The sequence below is a fragment of the Protomyctophum parallelum genome (genome assembly GCF_964188405.1).
Source record: "Protomyctophum parallelum genome assembly, chromosome: 13".
NCBI lineage: Eukaryota > Metazoa > Chordata > Actinopteri > Myctophiformes > Myctophidae > Protomyctophum > Protomyctophum parallelum.
In genome coordinates this window covers 48,635,843-48,653,785 of record NC_139708.1, presented here as the reverse complement: position 1 = coordinate 48,653,785, position 17,943 = coordinate 48,635,843, and the positions used below count along the sequence as shown (strand labels likewise).

The 17,943-nt window shown below is 45.6% G+C and overlaps 1 protein-coding gene across 2 annotated transcripts in view; it reads right to left on the bottom strand.

Annotated features, from left to right (window-relative positions):
- Positions 1-1,900: 1,900 nt before the first annotated feature.
- LOC310869145 (caspase recruitment domain-containing protein 10) overlaps positions 1,901-17,943 on the bottom strand; it is a 35,873-nt gene continuing 19,830 nt past the window's right edge. The window contains exons 7-24 of one of the 2 annotated variants that reach the window (XM_083779747.1): positions 17,016-17,135; positions 16,535-16,660; positions 15,912-16,088; positions 15,431-15,535; positions 15,009-15,045; positions 14,580-14,617; positions 14,389-14,477; positions 14,231-14,271; positions 11,177-11,303; positions 9,906-10,083; positions 8,904-9,027; positions 6,532-6,772; positions 5,855-5,924; positions 5,499-5,601; positions 4,167-4,325; positions 3,160-3,272; positions 2,582-2,697; positions 1,901-2,125 (exon numbers count right to left, since the gene is read on the bottom strand). In XM_083779747.1, the coding sequence (XP_083635873.1) occupies positions 1,918-2,125; positions 2,582-2,697; positions 3,160-3,272; positions 4,167-4,325; positions 5,499-5,601; positions 5,855-5,924; positions 6,532-6,772; positions 8,904-9,027; positions 9,906-10,083; positions 11,177-11,303; positions 14,231-14,271; positions 14,389-14,477; positions 14,580-14,617; positions 15,009-15,045; positions 15,431-15,535; positions 15,912-16,088; positions 16,535-16,660; positions 17,016-17,135 (2,172 nt within the window). In that variant the 3' untranslated portion in view covers positions 1,901-1,917. The remainder of the gene's footprint in view (positions 2,126-2,581; positions 2,698-3,159; positions 3,273-4,166; positions 4,326-5,498; positions 5,602-5,854; positions 5,925-6,531; positions 6,773-8,903; positions 9,028-9,905; positions 10,084-11,176; positions 11,304-14,230; positions 14,272-14,388; positions 14,478-14,579; positions 14,618-15,008; positions 15,046-15,430; positions 15,536-15,911; positions 16,089-16,534; positions 16,661-17,015; positions 17,136-17,943) is intronic. The other variant, XM_083779748.1, reaches the window with a different exon arrangement.

Below are 17,943 nucleotides of genomic sequence, written 5' to 3'. Positions count from 1 at the left end.
CATATTTCAATCAATCAAAAAAGGTGGAAATGGTTGAGAAATCTACTAGTCTGGCCGATAATCGCTGTTATCGTTGATCCTGGTTAAAAACTGCTCACAATCGGAGAGATTTGAATTTATCGTGAAATTGTCCTCTGTCATACACTAGGATCAATTTGCTTTTTTTGAGCTGCGAATTCATTACCACTGTAGTGTGCATTTGGAACGCTCTGATTTCACTACACAAATTGATTCACCAAAATAGATCTACTGCTGGGGGTTCAAGTGGTTGATAAACATACGTAATTTTATGTTGTATTGTTTGTCATGATGTCGTTTTTCGCGTAGTTTTCTTTTTTCTCTCCACAATAATCATGTACTTTTCCTTGTAGACGGCGATGTCAGCGGCACAGACCCCCGCTGCGACCGCCTCGTCCCAGTGGCTCCGCCTCCTGTAAGTCCCTCAGCTTGTCGACCACTAATTCATTTATCTGTCTTGTTTTCATTGATCTGTCCAATAAGGTTCCAATGCAGCGGACCAACAGAACATTGATAAAACTAATTTAAGGCACGAACATGCCTGTTACGACCCCCTGTCTAGGGTAAGGGGGAATAATAATAATAAGAGCGCCCCTCAACTCACACGGGTGTGATTCTTTTTAGAACATGCTATAACCACCGTGTCTCTACTCTCCGGAATAATCCTTATGCTTTCTTGCTATGCTGTCAAGGAAAAGGAGTCCGTGTTGCAGAACTGGTGATTTAATAAACAAAAGAATAATTCAAAAAGGACAAACGTGATCAGCCAGGGTTCTATTCTGTATCCAACCTCCGTAGTGAACAACAAAGTAATCTCTCTCTTCCTCTCAATAATGCGACCGCTTCCCTGCACACCAGAACACAAAGTAAACACAAGATATCCCATAATACTCCTCGTCCCAGCCTCAGCCCGCCAACACAGTTAAAGGAACAATCCCCCTGTATATACCTTAGGGTTACAATGCATCTCCATTCTCCACCCCATTCTCCATATGCAGACCGCGGCCATCTACTGTACCTACTGTAGGTGAAACTTCCAATGGCAGCCCATTCATCCAAACAGAAAAGTCCTATCCGATTGTATTAAACAACGTCAAACTCACCAACATTGCAGCTGTACGGGAAAGCTTGAATTATTCTCTTTCTATCCTCAAAGTGTTTGTTTCATAAAAATCCACTGTTATAAGTACACACATGTTATGAGCTACTTTGTGTCCTTGCAGGTGATTCTTTTTCTAAGTGTTTTGTATTGTATTGTATTGTATTGTATCTGTATGCTGCAGGGCGGGTCCTTGGGGTCCAAGACAAATTTCTCCCTCGGGAGACAAAATAAAGAAATCTTGAACCTTGAAGTGCTGGATTTTGGAAGTGCTCGTTAGATATCACTGCGTACCACCCGTTTTGAATAGGGATGTCCCGATACACTTTTTCGCTTCCGATCCGATCCCGATACCTCAATTTCTGTGTTAGCCGATACCGATACAGAACACCGATACCAGTGTCGTGATCTCGTGTTGTGTTTATAGCTATCTAGCTACATATCTCGTGTTGTGTTTATAGCAGACTCCTCACTCAAATGTGCACTTGCAGTTTGGTCAACTCCAAAGCAAACTCCACATGTCCCAACATTGTATTTACCTGCCATAGTATCAACCCCTTCCTTACCCCTGTGTCGGTTATACTGGCATTTTCACCGATATCCCGAAATGACCCGATATGACAAATAATGGCCGATCCGATACTTTCCCCGATACGATACAGTATCGGGACATCTCTAGTTTTGAATTAGCACATTATTGCAAGAGGCAGCAGGACATTATGCTTTACTGAAAACGAGTGTTTCCAAACTGATGGAAACACAGCCACGTCGTATGGTCTGCAAATGTTCTATCGATTGTTCTACTGGAGCCTGTCCAGTTCGACCCAGGCCACTGCCCTCTGCTGGCTGTGTATCGCAGTGCGTATGGCCTGGAGCAGCTCCTCGGTGCAGCTCCACGCGCTGGGCTCCAGGGTGTGATAGAGCATCGGCAGAGTCTCCAACTGGAGCTCCTCCACCTGACACACGTCCTCCATCACAGCCTCCTCCCAGCACCGCGGAAACAGCTTCCTGGAAAAGGAGGAAAGAAGTGTTAAAGGTATATTCAGTGATTTCACTTAATTCAAATATCACTTATTTTGTTGTTTTGTTGTGATAATCCTCTCTACTATAGAGTGTGCTGACCATATAAGGAGTTCCTCCCTGTCCCCAGTTAACTCCTGGGGGTCAAAAAACCTTAGGTTTCGTTTTTGACTCTCTATCCTGATTGGACGAAAGTTTGGGTCCCAAGGCAAAAACGAAACCTAAGGTTTTTTGAGTGAAATCACTGAATATACCTTTAAAAGTGTTGTTTTCCTCGACTAAAACCAAGGCGAGAAATGTTCCGTCGACTACCTTTTTTTCACTGACGAAAACTAAATGGAAACTATAAAGCTATGACGACTAAAACTTAAGACTAAATATGTTGATCGAAATCTATCAAAAACACGTTTGTTTGAACACAGGAGGAACAAAATGGATCTCTACCTGAGTTTCTTGTGCTTTTTGCTCTTAGGTCGGATGTGGATGACGATGGGGTAAACTCCCTGTCTCAGAAGACCCTCCACGCTGGCCAGCCCCAGTTCCAACAGACAGTGTTTGTCCTGAAAGAGAGAGAGACATCCAGAGACATGGAGGTAGAAATGGAGAAGAACATATAATAATAAATAATAATAATAATAATAATAATAGATGAAGTGATGTACACCGAGTTGATTTGCTACAAGCTTTTGGGTCTGCTATTTATTTTTAAAAATCGACTGACAGGCCCAGGCCGTAGCGTAACGGTCTGGGCACCGGACTGGTAATCCAGTCGCAGTGTGCCGCGGGTTCGACTCCCGGACCCGACACGGCCTTTACTGCATGTCATCCCCCCATCTCTCTCCCGTTTCCTGTCAGCCTACTGTCTGTCCCTTCAAAAATAAATAAAAGGCGTAAGCCGCAAAAAAAAAAAAAAAAAAAAAAAAAAAAAAAAATCGACTGACATAGAAACATAGCTTCTCAGGATGTAGAAGACATTTTTTAGAATCTGATCTCGGGTCAGAATGGGTCAAAGGTCACAGTACCTGACTGATGACATCCTGTATCGTCTGAAGCCGCACCCCCAAAGCCTGCTCTGGAGTGGATGAGTGCAATCGGAAGACCCTCTTGTCGTGTTGTTCTGAGACCTGGATGGGCTCTGCACAACACACACGGTGCAAAGAACACGTTATGGTCGACTGTACACGCGTGCACTCTGTACAAGGGCACGTGTAGGCCATGGGCGGAGCTTGAGGGGGTTCAGGGGGTGCACTGCACCCCCTGGCAAAAAGAAAAAAAAAAAGAATGTGTTTTTTTTTTGTTTTTTTTAAACGTAACTTCTGGCTTCTGACTGTAGTTTGTAATCATCTCTCTTATCATGATATGATGACTCGCTGTATGGCTGTAGTGCATGTGTGTATGTGTGTGAGCTGCTGTACTACCTAAATAACTCATTTTTAGGGGTTAGGGCATTGTAAAAACGCTAAAATAATGAAATAAAGGTAAAAAAAATGTCGTTGGCCAAGCAGTCGCACCCCCAGGCGTCAAGTTCAAGCTCCGCCTATGGTGTAGGCTCCTGTGTGCGCGCTAGGGCCGACCTCGATTAGTCGAATAGTCGACTAATCGATCGGAACGGGTCTCAGTCGACTGACCACCTCTCAGTCGATGTTCACAAAATATTATTGTATTATTATATATATATATATATAGGTCTGTGGGGGACATAAACACATTTGAACATGCTTTCTGACTGTTTTTAATCGATCTCCAATGTGCATGTGTAGTGTGTCTGCCTGTGTGGCAATGTGCCACTGCCTGTGACTTGAATCGCACAGTGCGCTGGCCTGATAAGACGCCAGAATATCTCAATCTCACCTCTGCGCTCAATCTGGCTAATGACAAGCCTCTCAGTCGATGTTCACCATGTTTTTTTTGGGTGGGGGTGCTCAGTCGACTATCAGTCGACTGACAGCAAATGTATTCATATTAATTTCGACTATACAAATCCTCAGTCGGGGACAGCTCTAGTGCGTGCGTATGTGCGTGCGTGCACCTGGTGGGCATGTGTTGAAGTCCAGCCCAGACTCTACGGGCTGCAGCAGTCTCTCGATGAGCCCACGGGAAAGCAACGACGGAGAAAAGATGACCGGCCTCTTGGACCGGACCTGGACTGGCTGGACCATACTGTAAGGGATCAGGTGCTCCTCGTGACCTGGGAACACACACAGATGATTGGACCAGACTGTAAGGGATCAGGTGCTCCTCGTGACCTGGGAACACACACAGATGGTGACGTGTGTGTGTGTGTGTGTGTGTGTGTGTGTGTGTGTGTGTGTGTGTGTGTGTGATCACTCTGTTTCACATTCGATGTACAAAAATGCTGCTATTGGGGAGGATGTTTTAAAATTCACCAAGTACAATCTGTCAATCTGGTATCCCGACACCCACACTCCACTCTGTATGAACCATCATGATTCTGAACAACACCTAGAATCCATCGCACACATAACAAATGGATGTAGTGCATACAAAAACTTGTATATTGCTCGCCACGACCGGATTGTTGACCTCGTGTCTGATGCAGTTCGAAAGTATGTGCCATCTAGTGCAGCAATGTATAAACATTCAAGAGTGTTACCAGATTGGTTTAGCTGTGCATGCGATGTCTTTGCTAACATCCCCAATACACCTGATGTTGTCTTTGTTGACACCAGTCACAAGGAGGTCCTGATTCCGGAGGTGGGCTGTGTCTTTGATTTGTACATGGACCAGGCATTCCAAGATAAAGATTCTAAGTATCAACCATTACTTGGAAGTATAACAAACTTGGGGTATCGCTGTAGATTTGCCATACTGATATTCGGAAGCCTGGGCCATGTGCATAAACTGACCATGAGTGGCCTAAGAATAGCTGGCATGACAAAAAGCAAAGCCAAACAACTTGCCAAATACTGCTCTGTTTGGGCTGTTATAGGCAGTTTGTCTGTGTGGAGAAGGAGGTGCCATGTGTATCCTTAAGTGAACATGAACTGTCAACCCCGTTATATTTGTTTCCTTGTAAAAATATTGTAATTTGTGGATTCAAATAAAGAAATCAAAGAGTGTGTGTGTGTGTGTGTGTGTGTGTGTGTGTGTGTGTGTGTATATATGTATCACTTAATGCGGCATGCAGGTCAATATCCGAACATTGATATATTATTGATTTCAGCCAATTACTAGTAAATTAAAATGTTGCTGCACACGTGCACAAAGTTCGAACCTAGGCCACAAACACAGGCACATTTCAAACACAAAATATCTTTATCTGTATTCACATGAATAGTTATCACATGGTTCAATGTTTATCTAGTTTTATAATCATGACAATATTAAGGGCAGAGCTTACGGTGGCTAAGTGTGTACAAGACTTGCGGTGATGAACCAATCCCTTGACAGCTGGGAGCCACAGCTTTGACCAATCGTATGCGCCCGGGCATCTTCTTTGACAGCTACATGTAGGAATGGAGAAACACGAATGGTTAGCAGTCTTATATAAGCTGCGATTATAATATGATGACCACAGTTATTGTAACCAGTAAGATGCCCTGAGGTCAGTGTCGTGATCTTCACATAATGGAGATGGCCATATATGGAGCCTGTCACGAGGCGTGACGGACTGACGGCCATATCATTATGGTGGTAGTTAATGACAATTATCATTCACATAAAGCTAATATGAGATATAGTTGGCATTAGACTTACCACCTTCCTTTTAAAGGTTTTCTGCTCCAACGCCATGGTTCTTAATCTCACTAGCAACAACTGCTGGGCTCTAAAACAGATGAGGAATAATCCAAATCAACATTGTACTCTCACAATCCACACACCAGTATATTGCAATGTATTAGCTTTTAATTAATCTATTTGAATCAGGGGTGGGAATGTTACTATGGTCACTGTAGTCATGGCTGTGACCAGTGGAACATTTCTACACTATACTGTATGACCCATTCTGGGCGGGAACCCCTTTTGGCGTTTTAATTAGGCATTATGTTATACTTTAGCTATTGAAAAATAGCAGATCTACAAGCTCATATTTACTGCTGTTTCAGAGCCTCGTTCAGCATCTTAGTTGATGCTGGTACAAACCTTTTTTTTTTTTAAATCTGACGTACTTCCACTTTGGTTCTTTGTATCTTCTCCCAGAGGGTGGAAGTACAAACTCGCCATTTAAAACACGGGTAACATCACTGACAATTATTTGAGTCTGTTTTAGTGTAGCCTGCTCATAAAGAGACATAGACTGCAGAGAGGGGAGTTGTCTTACCCCATATATATATATATATAGATATATGATCAATCTTTAGCTATGGAGAGTAAGTTACTGCTGTATGTGTGCACTTTTTGGGGTCACAGGCAAACCCCTGTCTGTACTGCACCTGTTGTAGTTGGGCATGGCCCCTGCCTGCAGGGGCTTGGCCGTGCGCGGCTCCACCAGGGAGCAGCGCCACTGGTAGCGCCCGTTGTAGCGCGTGTCTGTCACGTGCACGATGTCATCGCAGCGAGCCCCGAAGCAGGGCGGGTCGCCGTGGGGGTCCATGTCCAGGTTGACGCGCACGTAGAACGAGTCGGCTCCCAGGAAGGAGGACGAGGAGAGCTGGGAGCACAACCTGGAGTAGGCTGTGAGGACAAGAACAGGGGAGCTTAGCATCCATCCACCCTGACCCCGACCACCCTGAAACCTGTCCACCCTGACCCGACCACCCCGACCACCCTGAAACCTGTCCACCCTGACCCGACCACCCTGACCACCCTGAAACCTGTCCACCCTGACCACCCTGACCACCCTGAAACCTGTCCACCCTGACCCGACCACCCTGTCCACCCTGACCCCGACCACCCTGAAACCCGTCCACCCTGACCCCGACCACCCTGAAACCTGTCCACCCTGACCCGACCACCCTGTCCACCCTGAAACCTGTCCACCCTGACCCGATCACCCTGACCACCCTGAAACCTGTCCACCCTGACCACCCTGAAACCTGTCCACCCTGACCACCCTGTCCACCCTGAAACCTGTCACTCCCTGACCCGACCACCCTGACCACCCTGAAACCTGTCCACCCTGACCTGTCCACCCTGAAACCTGTCCACCCTGTCCACCCTGAAACCTGTCCACCCTGACCACCCTGAAACCTGTCCACCCTGACCACCCTGAAACCTGTCCACCCTGACCACCCTGAAACCTGTCCACCCTGACCACCCTGACCACCCTAAAACCTGTCCAACCTGACCACCCTGAAACCTGTCCACCCTGACCACCCTAAAACCTGTCCACCCTGACCACCCTGACCACCCTGAAACCTGTCCACCCTGACCACCCTGTCCACCCTGAAACCTGTCCACCCTGACCACCCTGTCCACCCTGAAACCTGTCCACCCTGACCACCCTGACCACCCTAAAACCTGTCCAACCTGACCACCCTGAAACCTGTCCACCCTGACCACCCTAAAACCTGTCCACCCTGACCACCCTGACCACCCTGAAACCTGTCCACCCTGACCACCCTGTCTACCCTGAAACCTGTCCACCCTGACCACCCTGTCCACCCTGACCTGACCACCCTGTCCACCCTGAAACCTGTCCACCCTGACCACCCTGTCCACCCTGAAACCTGTCCACCCTGACCTGACCACCCTGAAACCTGTCCACCCTGTCCACCCTGAAACCTGACCACCCTGTCCACCCTGACCTGACCACCCTGACATCCCTGAAGTCTCATATATAGTCTGGATTTTCGGTGGTGAGGTGACCACCGAACTACAACATGACGTCACTGAGGTGACCACCGAACTACAACATGACGTCACTGAGGTGACCTCCGAACTACAACATGACGTCACTGAGGTGACCACCGAACTACAACATGACGTCACTGAGCCGCGGTGAAGAGCAAACAACCGCCACCGCTCCAGTCCTTCTCTCTGTTTTTACTCACCACCGCTCAAAGTTATTTCGCGGTGGTCACCTCACCACCGAAAATCCAGACTATGAATAGGCCTTAACCTGACCACCCTGTTCACCCTGACCACCCTGAAACCGACAGACACACAAAGCTGGGCATAGGAGGGGCTAGCGGCGGTGTTGTTTTCGTCGACTAAAACTAAGACGAAAAATGTCCGTCGACTACCTTTTTCCACTGACGAAAACTAAATGGAAACTAAGTGAAAACTAAGCTATGACGACTAAAACTAAGACAAAATAAAAACAAATAAAAACTAGACTAAAATGTTATGAAGGGACTAGTGGACAACAGATCCAGTATCCAGTAATCAGTTTACACTTGGTTGCATGCTGAAAATACAAAGCTACAAGCTCACAACGCGTCGTGAGCTTGTAGATCGGCTATTTTCAGCAAGTGTAAAAACAGTCATTACGACGGCATCAAGACCCGCCAAAATACATTTTAGTCGACTAAATCAACTGTAGATTTAGTCGACTAAAATCCTATGATATTTAGTCGACTAAATCTAGACTTACACTAACACACATTCCAGGTGACTAAATGAAAACTATTCAAGAGACTAAAATCAAAATCAACACTGACTATAGACCGATTCACAGAGGGTTTCCTGGGTGCGGCCATTACTGAGGTGTAACATTGAGTGCAGCAGCACTGATTAGCCACACCTGGCCTACGGAGCACCTGCTCCATGGATTACACCTCAGTAATGGCCGCGCCCAGGGCACCCCTCTGTGAATCGGTCTATAGCGGCCCCCTGAAACATCAAGGTATGAGATGAAGCCCACCCTCCGTGTTGGTCCGGTGGGTGAGGGATGACGGTTCCGTCCACCACTGTAGAGAGAAATGGGCCACCTCTCCAGTGCACTGTGCCAGCAGCACACTGCCCCCACCGAACAGAACCCGCTCCAGCTGCATGGGCACAGTGGAAGAGAGACACTTTATGTTGTTTATCCCATTCTGACCTGAGATCAGATTCATACGAGGTTTCCACTGGACACACACTGGTCTGATGTACTCATTCTGACCTGAGATCAGATTCTAAAAATGTCAGTCGTTCTTCGATAAAAAAAAAAATAGCAGACCTACAAGCTCGTAGCGCGCCACTCGGTGGCGCGCTATGAGCTTGTAGATCTGCTATTTTTCAATAGCTAAAGCATAACATGATGCTGACACCAAAATGGGTGCCCGTTCAGAATGGGTTATTTGGACAGGACGATGCATATTAATGGACGTCACATACATGGACGTAAACACACCGGATATACTGTAGCACAGTTTCTAATTTTCATCCGCAGTCCTCACAGGAAACACAAAACTGGAAAATAGACAGGCAAACAGTGGAATACATTTTCATAACATTACTTTGTCATTGGTCGATTTGCCTGTCTACTTTCTACCTGATTGGTTAGTCAATTTTGACCTGTTTTTTTTTTTTCTACCAATGACAAAGCTTCTAGGAACATCTTTGAATGCAGATTGTGGCCCCTAGATGTGGGAGTGTGGGAGTGTTTTACTCATCACTGGCTGTCTGAATACCATTTTTTATTTTATTTTTTAAGTCATTAACATTTTGACATATTATTGCTTATAACAACTTTAAAGTGGTCTGTGCTCTACTTGGGCAATTACAAGTGCTCAGTATACCAGTGCATACGCATGCAAACACACTCTCAAATGTGTCACAAATGCACACACTCTCTCACTCACACACACACACACACACACACACACACACACACACACACACACACACACACGCACACACACACACACACTCTTCAACACACCTCCAGCAGCTCGCTGCCCTCCTTAAGTCCACAGTCCTCAGCAGGTGACCCCGCTCTCACACTGCTGACAAAGATCCCAGTCTGGTTGCCCCCGACAATTGTGATGCCGTCCGCTAGACCGGATCTTCCTGGTTTCAGGTCGGTGGGTGGGCTGGATGGCGGAGACGGGGTTTCCACCCTGGAAGCGGTGGAGGACGAGGACAGGGAAGCAGGAGAAAAATATGTGTTTTGTTTAATCCATTTTAAAACATTATGTTGTAATTTAGCTATTGAAAAATAGCAGATCTACAAGCTCATAGCGCGCCACCGAGTGGCGCGCTACGAGCTTGTAGGTCTGCTATTTTTGAAAAATGACTGACGACTGACATAGAAACATGGCTTTTTCAGAAAACTGTCAGGATGTAGAAGACATTTTTTTAGAATCTGATCTCAGGTCAGAATGGGTTAAGAAAACTATATATAAGTCCTTTGAGCACCCTCCTAACTAATGGGTGAAAAAGAAGTAGAATACTAGAATTGATAGTGTACAAAGTGTAATAAAACAGACAATAAGACTGTAGTGTTTTAGCTACAGGATGGTAAGATGGTTGGCCGATAACATGTCCTACATTTTTTATTCCAAGTATATTGACTTTTTTTGTGTAGAATAGATAAATAACACAAAAAAAAAATGAAAAAAAAAAGTTTTATTTGGTCAGTTTTTACAAATTTGTTCTGTTTTTGTGTTTCCATTTTGTTTGTTTTTGTCTACAAAGGTGTTTTTGTCTGTATTGTACTGTTTGCTCCCCGTTCCCCAAGAGGATCACAACGGAAACAAGCCTGACGGCTTTCTTGTGACTCCACCCTTTTGAAATGTATTTTTCAATAAAGTAATCAATCAACGGTGATGTAGGGCAGCTGGTCAGTCCGTCCACTGTTAGTCCTAAACAGCAACACACACTGTATCTCGGTTGCCATGGAATGTGTTGTGGACCTCCATGACTCCAACCCAGCTACTGTACCCTTCCTTCAGTGACACCCTTAGGCTGTCTTTTACACTTGTTTTCTGATTCAAAGGCACTTTATAGATTTGTCATTTTATTCTTAGCTGTTGTTTTAAATATGTATACAATAAAGGCAATGTCCAGGAGCAGCTGACTGACTGACTGATTGATTACTTTGTCTTTATGTAAACAGCACAAGGTACAGTCAGACATTTAGGCTAAAAAGATAAGTCCAGGGAGTGTCCATCGTGCTGGTACTTGGCTTTCCGGTTGCAGTCATTGGCTTACCCTAGAATATTTGGCTTAGGTTTGTGTGGAGGGACTGGAGGCAGGTTGACCAGATCAGGGGGGAAGAGATGAGAGTGCAGAGAGCTCCAAGAATCCCACAGAGAAGGCTCACTCTCACCCTGCTCACCTGAAACACAGCAGATAATGTCTCACTCTCACCTGAAACACAGCAGATAATGTCTCACTCTCACCCTGTTCACCTGAAACACAGCAGATAATGTCTCACTCTCACCCCGTTCACCTGAAACACAGCAGATAATGTCTCACTCTCACCCTGTTCACCTGAAACACAGCAGATAATGTCTCACTCTCACCCTGCTCACCTGAAACACAGCAGATAATGTCTCACTCTCACCCTGTTCACCTGAAACACAGCAGATAATGTCTCACTCTCACCCTGCTCACCTGAAACACAGCAGATAATGTCTCACTCTCACCTGAAACACAGCAGATAATGTCTCACTCTCACCCTGTTCACCTGAAACACAGCAGATAATGTCTCACTCTCACCCCGTTCACCTGAAACACAGCAGATAATGTCTCACTCTCACCCTGTTCACCTGAAACACAGCAGATAATGTCTCACTCTCACCCCGTTCACCTGAAACACAGCAGATAATGTCTCACTCTCACCCTGTTCACCTGAAACACAGCAGATAATGTCTCACTCTCACCCCGTTCACCTGAAACACAGCAGATAATGTCTCACTCTCACCCCGTTCACCTGAAACACAGCAGATAATGTCTCACTCTCACCCCGTTCACCTGAAACACAGCAGATAATGTCTCACTCTCACCCTGTTCACCCGAAACACAGCAGATAATGTCTCACTCTCACCCTGTTCACCTGAAACACAGCAGATAATGTCTCACTCTCACCCCGTTCACCTGAAACACAGCAGATAATGTCTCACTCTCACCCTGTTCACCTGAAACAAAGCACGTAATGTCTCACTCTCACCCTGTTGACCTGAAACACAGCAGATAATGTCTCACTCTCACCCTGTTGACCTGAAACACAGCAGATAATGTCTCACTCTCACCCTGTTCACCTGAAACACAGCAGATAATGTCTCACTCTCACCCTGTTCAACTGAAACACAGCAGATAATGTCTCACTCTCACCCCGTTCACCTGAAACACAGCAGATAATGTCTCACTCTCACCCTGTTCACCTGAAACACAGCAGATAATGTCTCACTCTCACCCTGTTCACCTGAAACACAGCAGATAATGTCTCACTCTCACCCTGTTCAACTGAAACACAGCAGATAATGTCTCACTCTCACCCCGTTCACCTGAAACACAGCAGATAATGTCTCACTCTCACCCTGTTCACCTGAAACACAGCAGATAATGTCTCACTCTCACATGAAACACAGCAGATAATGTCTCACTCTCACATGAAACACAGCAGATAATGTCTCACTCTCACCCCGTTCACCTGAAACACAGCAGATAATGTCTCACTCTCACCCTGTTCACCTGAAACACAGCAGATAATGTCTCACTCTCACCCTGTTCACCTGAAACACAGCAGATAATGTCTCACTCTCACCCCGTTCACCTGAAACAAAGCAGGTAATGTCTCACTCTCACCCTGTTCACCTGAAACACAGCAGATAATGTCTCACTCTCACCCTGTTCACCTGAAACACAGCAGATAATGTCTCACGCTCACCCTGTTCACCTGAAACACAGCAGATAATGTCTCACTCTCACCCTGTTCTCCTGAAACACAGCAGATAATGTCTCACTCTCACCTGAAACACAGCCGATAATGTCTCACTCTCACCCTGTTCACCTGAAACACAGCCGATAATGTCTCACTCTCACCCTGTTCACCTGAAACACAGCCGATAATGTCTCACTCTCACCCTGTTCACCTAAAACACAGCAGATAATGTCTCACTCTCACCTGAAACACAGCAGATAATGTCTCACTCTCACCCCGTTCACCTGAAACACAGCAGATAATGTCTCACTCTCACCCTGTTCACCTGAAACACAGCAGATGTCTCACTCTCACCCTGTTCAACTGAAACACAGCAGATAATGTCTCACTCTCACCCCGTTCACCTGAAACACAGCAGATAATGTCTCACTCTCACCCTGTTCACCTGAAACACAGCAGATAATGTCTCACTCTCACCCTGTTCACCTGAAACACAGCAGATAATGTCTCACTCTCACCCTGTTCAACTGAAACACAGCAGATAATGTCTCACTCTCACCCCGTTCACCTGAAACACAGCAGATAATGTCTCACTCTCACCCTGTTCACCTGAAACACAGCAGATAATGTCTCACTCTCACATGAAACACAGCAGATAATGTCTCACTCTCACCCCGTTCAACTGAAACACAGCAGATAATGTCTCACTCTCACCCCGTTCACCTGAAACACAGCAGATAATGTCTCACTCTCACCCTGTTCACCTGAAACACAGCAGATAATGTCTCACTCTCACATGAAACACAGCAGATAATGTCTCACTCTCACCCTGTTCACCTGAAACACAGCAGATAATGTCTCACTCTCACCCTGTTCACCTGAAACACAGCAGATAATGTCTCACTCTCACCCCGTTCACCTGAAACAAAGCAGGTAATGTCTCACTCTCACCCTGTTCACCTGAAACACAGCAGATAATGTCTCACTCTCACCCTGTTCACCTGAAACACAGCAGATAATGTCTCACTCTCACCCTGTTCACCTGAAACACAGCAGATAATGTCTCACTCTCACCCTGTTCTCCTGAAACACAGCAGATAATGTCTCACTCTCACCTGAAACACAGCCGATAATGTCTCACTCTCACCCTGTTCACCTGAAACACAGCCGATAATGTCTCACTCTCACCCTGTTCACCTGAAACACAGCCAATAATGTCTCACTCTCACCCTGTTCACCTAAAACACAGCAGATAATGTCTCACTCTCACCTGAAACACAGCAGATAATGTCTCACTCTCACCCTGTTCACCTGAAACACAGCAGATAATGTCTCACTCTCACCCTGTTCACCTGAGCAGACAGTTTGGTGGATCTCACCTGTAATGTTTTCATCACTGCCCCAGGAGTCCAAGTCAAACCTTTCAAAGAAATAGACCAGGTTACGTGTTTGACACAGATTAAATACTCTTCTGGGATAAAAGGAAACTCACTCGGTGGTGAATAAAATGTTAATGTTGGGCTAAAAGGAAACTCACTCGGTGGTGAATCGTCGGTTGATGGAATTCATGCAAGGAGGGAAGGGGAATGTAGACAGCCTGTTTATTTCCTTTTCATTGTCCTCTGTCTGAAGGTACGGTAAAGGTACAGTCAAAGAAGGTTCATTATGAATCAAATACATTCATTTACACCTGTATGTGTTCTTCTAGAGGTGAGCTGAACAACTCACTGACGACAGAAGATTCTCCTCCGAGTTGAAAGGGGAATCTGTGAAATGATAAACAATATTTAATTAAAGGTTAAAGACAAAATACATTTATTTCCTCTTGTTCGGGTATCTCCATTATTAGGAGAAAAAAAACAGGAATAACCAAGCGGGTGCTCACCGGAGATGAAACGGGATCAAGAGACACGATCCGATCCGATCCGGGCACTGAAAGTTACAAAGAGGAAAACCAACATGTTTCGACCATAACTGGGTCTTCATCATCATCATCCTCCTCTCTCGCCCTGACGGAGACCGGTTATGGTCGAAACATGTTGGCTGTTGCCTTTCAATTAAATAAAGGCTTTCCTCTTTTTCACTTTGAGTGCCCGGATCGTCTCCCTTTTTGTATATACTCCATTGTTAGCTGCCAGATAATTACTATAAGCTTACCTACGGAGTTCGACGTGGCTTGACCTCTAGAGGGCGACTGTGGCACAGAAAAGACAAGAATTACAGCAGGCATCGTTGTACAGGCATCAGCACGCTCACCACCATAGTTACATCAGCCTATCAGCACGCTCACCACCATAGTTACATCAGCCTATCAGCACGCTCACCACCATAGTTACATCAGCCTATCAGCACGCTCACCACCATAGTTACATCAGCCTATCAGCACGCTCACCACCATAGTTACATCAGCCTATCAGCACACTCACCACCATAGTTACATCAGCCTATCAGCACGCTCACCACCATAGTTACATCAGCCTAATCTTTGACAACAACTCCTAAGACACCAAAACAACAAGGTCCATCACTAGCACAACACTGTTTAAACAGTCGCTTCTCTGCGTATAGTGAACACAGACCTTTCGTAGCAGCGGGTGAGGGCCATTGGACTGTGGGGTCAGTTCCAGGCCTAGGGAGCAGCACGGACCGTAGCACTGGTCTTCACTGCACAGGGACAGGTGAGACTGCATGGGGAACAGGACAGGTGAGACAGGGACAGGTGAGACTGGGGGTACACGGATATGGAGAATAAGTGACAATCAATTAAGGGAACATACCCATGTCAAGCATTTCTATGTCGCACTGTTCTTCTGCACTGTGATTTTACCCTCTCATTTTTGACATGTTTGACATGCAATATTCTACGGACCCCCCATTTAAAGGCATTTCTATCTCTGATAGAAATGGACCCGTTAGGGTCCATTTGGATCCCTTTGTACACTCTCGGAGTTACACCTATGGGGACCCCCTGGAACTCCCTCAAGGGCCCCCGGGGGTCCCCGACTGCAGGACCCCACTCTGGGAACCACTGCTGTACATCTATAGCGTCTCTAAACTCACACAGTGCAGCGTGCCGCTCTGCTCGCGTTGCTCCTGGCTCCTCTCTCGCTCTCGCTCCAGCTCCCTCTGCTGGTGCTCCAGGTTGGCCTGTAGCTCCGCGATGCGCTTACGCAGGCCATTCTTGTCCAGGAGGCAGTCCGTGTATTCCAGCTGCAGGCTGTCCCGGCTGCGCAGAGCCTAGGAGGGAGGAAGGGTTGAGAGAAGAGAGAAAACGGGTTTATATTGTGTATTCCAGCTGCAGGCTGTCCCGGCTGCGCAGAGCCTAGGAGAGAGGAAGAGGAAGGGTTGAGAGAAGAGAGAAAACAGGTTTATTGTCAAGAGTCGCGTTCCACGCCAAATCCCCCCCCACCCACTGACCAGCGTTGATTTTGATTTGGTTTTAGTTATAGTCTTTCGAATAAGTTTTGTTCACCTGTTTTAGTCACCTGAAATGTTTTGGTGTTAGTCTAGTTTTAGTTGACAAAAATGCATTTTGGTGGGCCGTGATGGTGTCGTAATGACAGGTTTTATACCTTTTATATCATACCTTTTTGATTTATTTAGTTTTGGGCAGTGAAAAAAGGTAGTCGACGCTAGTCGAGTCAACATTTTCCGTCGTAGTTTTAGTGGAGGAAATCACTCACCTGGTCTCTCTCCTTCTCCAGCTCCATGATCTGGTTGAAGTAGGACACGCTTCTCTTCTGCTCCGTCTCCCAGTCCAGCTGGAGAGTCCTCACCTTCAGCTGCAGCTGTTCAAACTGGGACTCCAGCTATAGAGGCAACGGAACGTTTTGTTATGTAAAGGACAATGAATTGCCTTGTAGCTGAAATGTGCTATAACTTTGACTCCCTGAGGAGAGCGCGCCTTCACCTAGAACGGTTTTGTTGCCCCTAAAAAGAAAACACACCCGTGTGAGTGTTGCAACTCCCCTCTCCTCTCTCTCTCATATTAGCAGGCGACAGTGCAGCACTATCTCTCTCTCTGTTTCTGTCACAACAGCGCCCCTACTGGTACTCATAGGTACTTAAAGTCACATAGGTTAAAGTCACATACTGTAGGTGAACACGGACATTGCTGTTCCTTGGGAGTGGTTTGCACCACTCTAAAAACGGCATTAGTCTCACCTTGTCCCTTTGATCTTCGGAGCTCTCTAGCTCCTCCTGTAGTTTAGTGATGGTGTTACACAGGTCTTGCCTCTGCTCCGCCGCCTCCCTGCGATCCTGCTGTAAAATATCCACCAGCGCCTGACGTGAAAACAACACAACAGAAACGTTATCCTCCTCCCAGTGGTGTTTTTGGCAGCACATTCTGGTCACCTGGAATGTTTGTATGCACATGTATAACATGTGTTATATTAGTCTAGTTTTAGTCGACTAAATATCATAAGACTTTAGTCGACTAAATCTACAGTTGATATATATATATATATATATTTTTTAATACTGTTTTTATTAGGCATTTTTTGTATATGACAACTTATATGACAATCTTTGACAATAATAATGAGTTATTCAGTTATATAAAATGAAAGATAAAGACAGGTAATGTAAATTCCACATACAATACATAATAAAAAAGATATATAAATGTGATAAAAACGAAAAAACAAAAAAAACAGTTAAACAACGACAAATGTGAACAGACAAACAAAACAAAGACCACAGGACAGACACTCTTGCTCTCAAAACTTTCCCAACACGTTGTTGTAAATTAACTGAATTACAGATATTTATTTTTAAATGAGAATAAATAAAATAAAATAAAATACTCAGTTCCTTTTTTTTCTTTACTTTTCTTTCCAATTTTCTAATATGTTATCTATTGTGTAGGAGGGGTTAGCGTGCACCTATTGAAATGGTCAATGAAGGGTTGCCATGTCTGGTAAAATCTGAAATCTACAGTTGATTTAGTCGAGCAAAATATGTTTAGGCGGGCCTTGATGCCGTCGTAATGACCTTTTTTTTTTTCACTTATAGCCGATCTACAAGCCCACAACGCATCGCAGTGTGACGCGTTGTGGGCTTGTAGATCGGCTCTTTTCAGCATGCAATC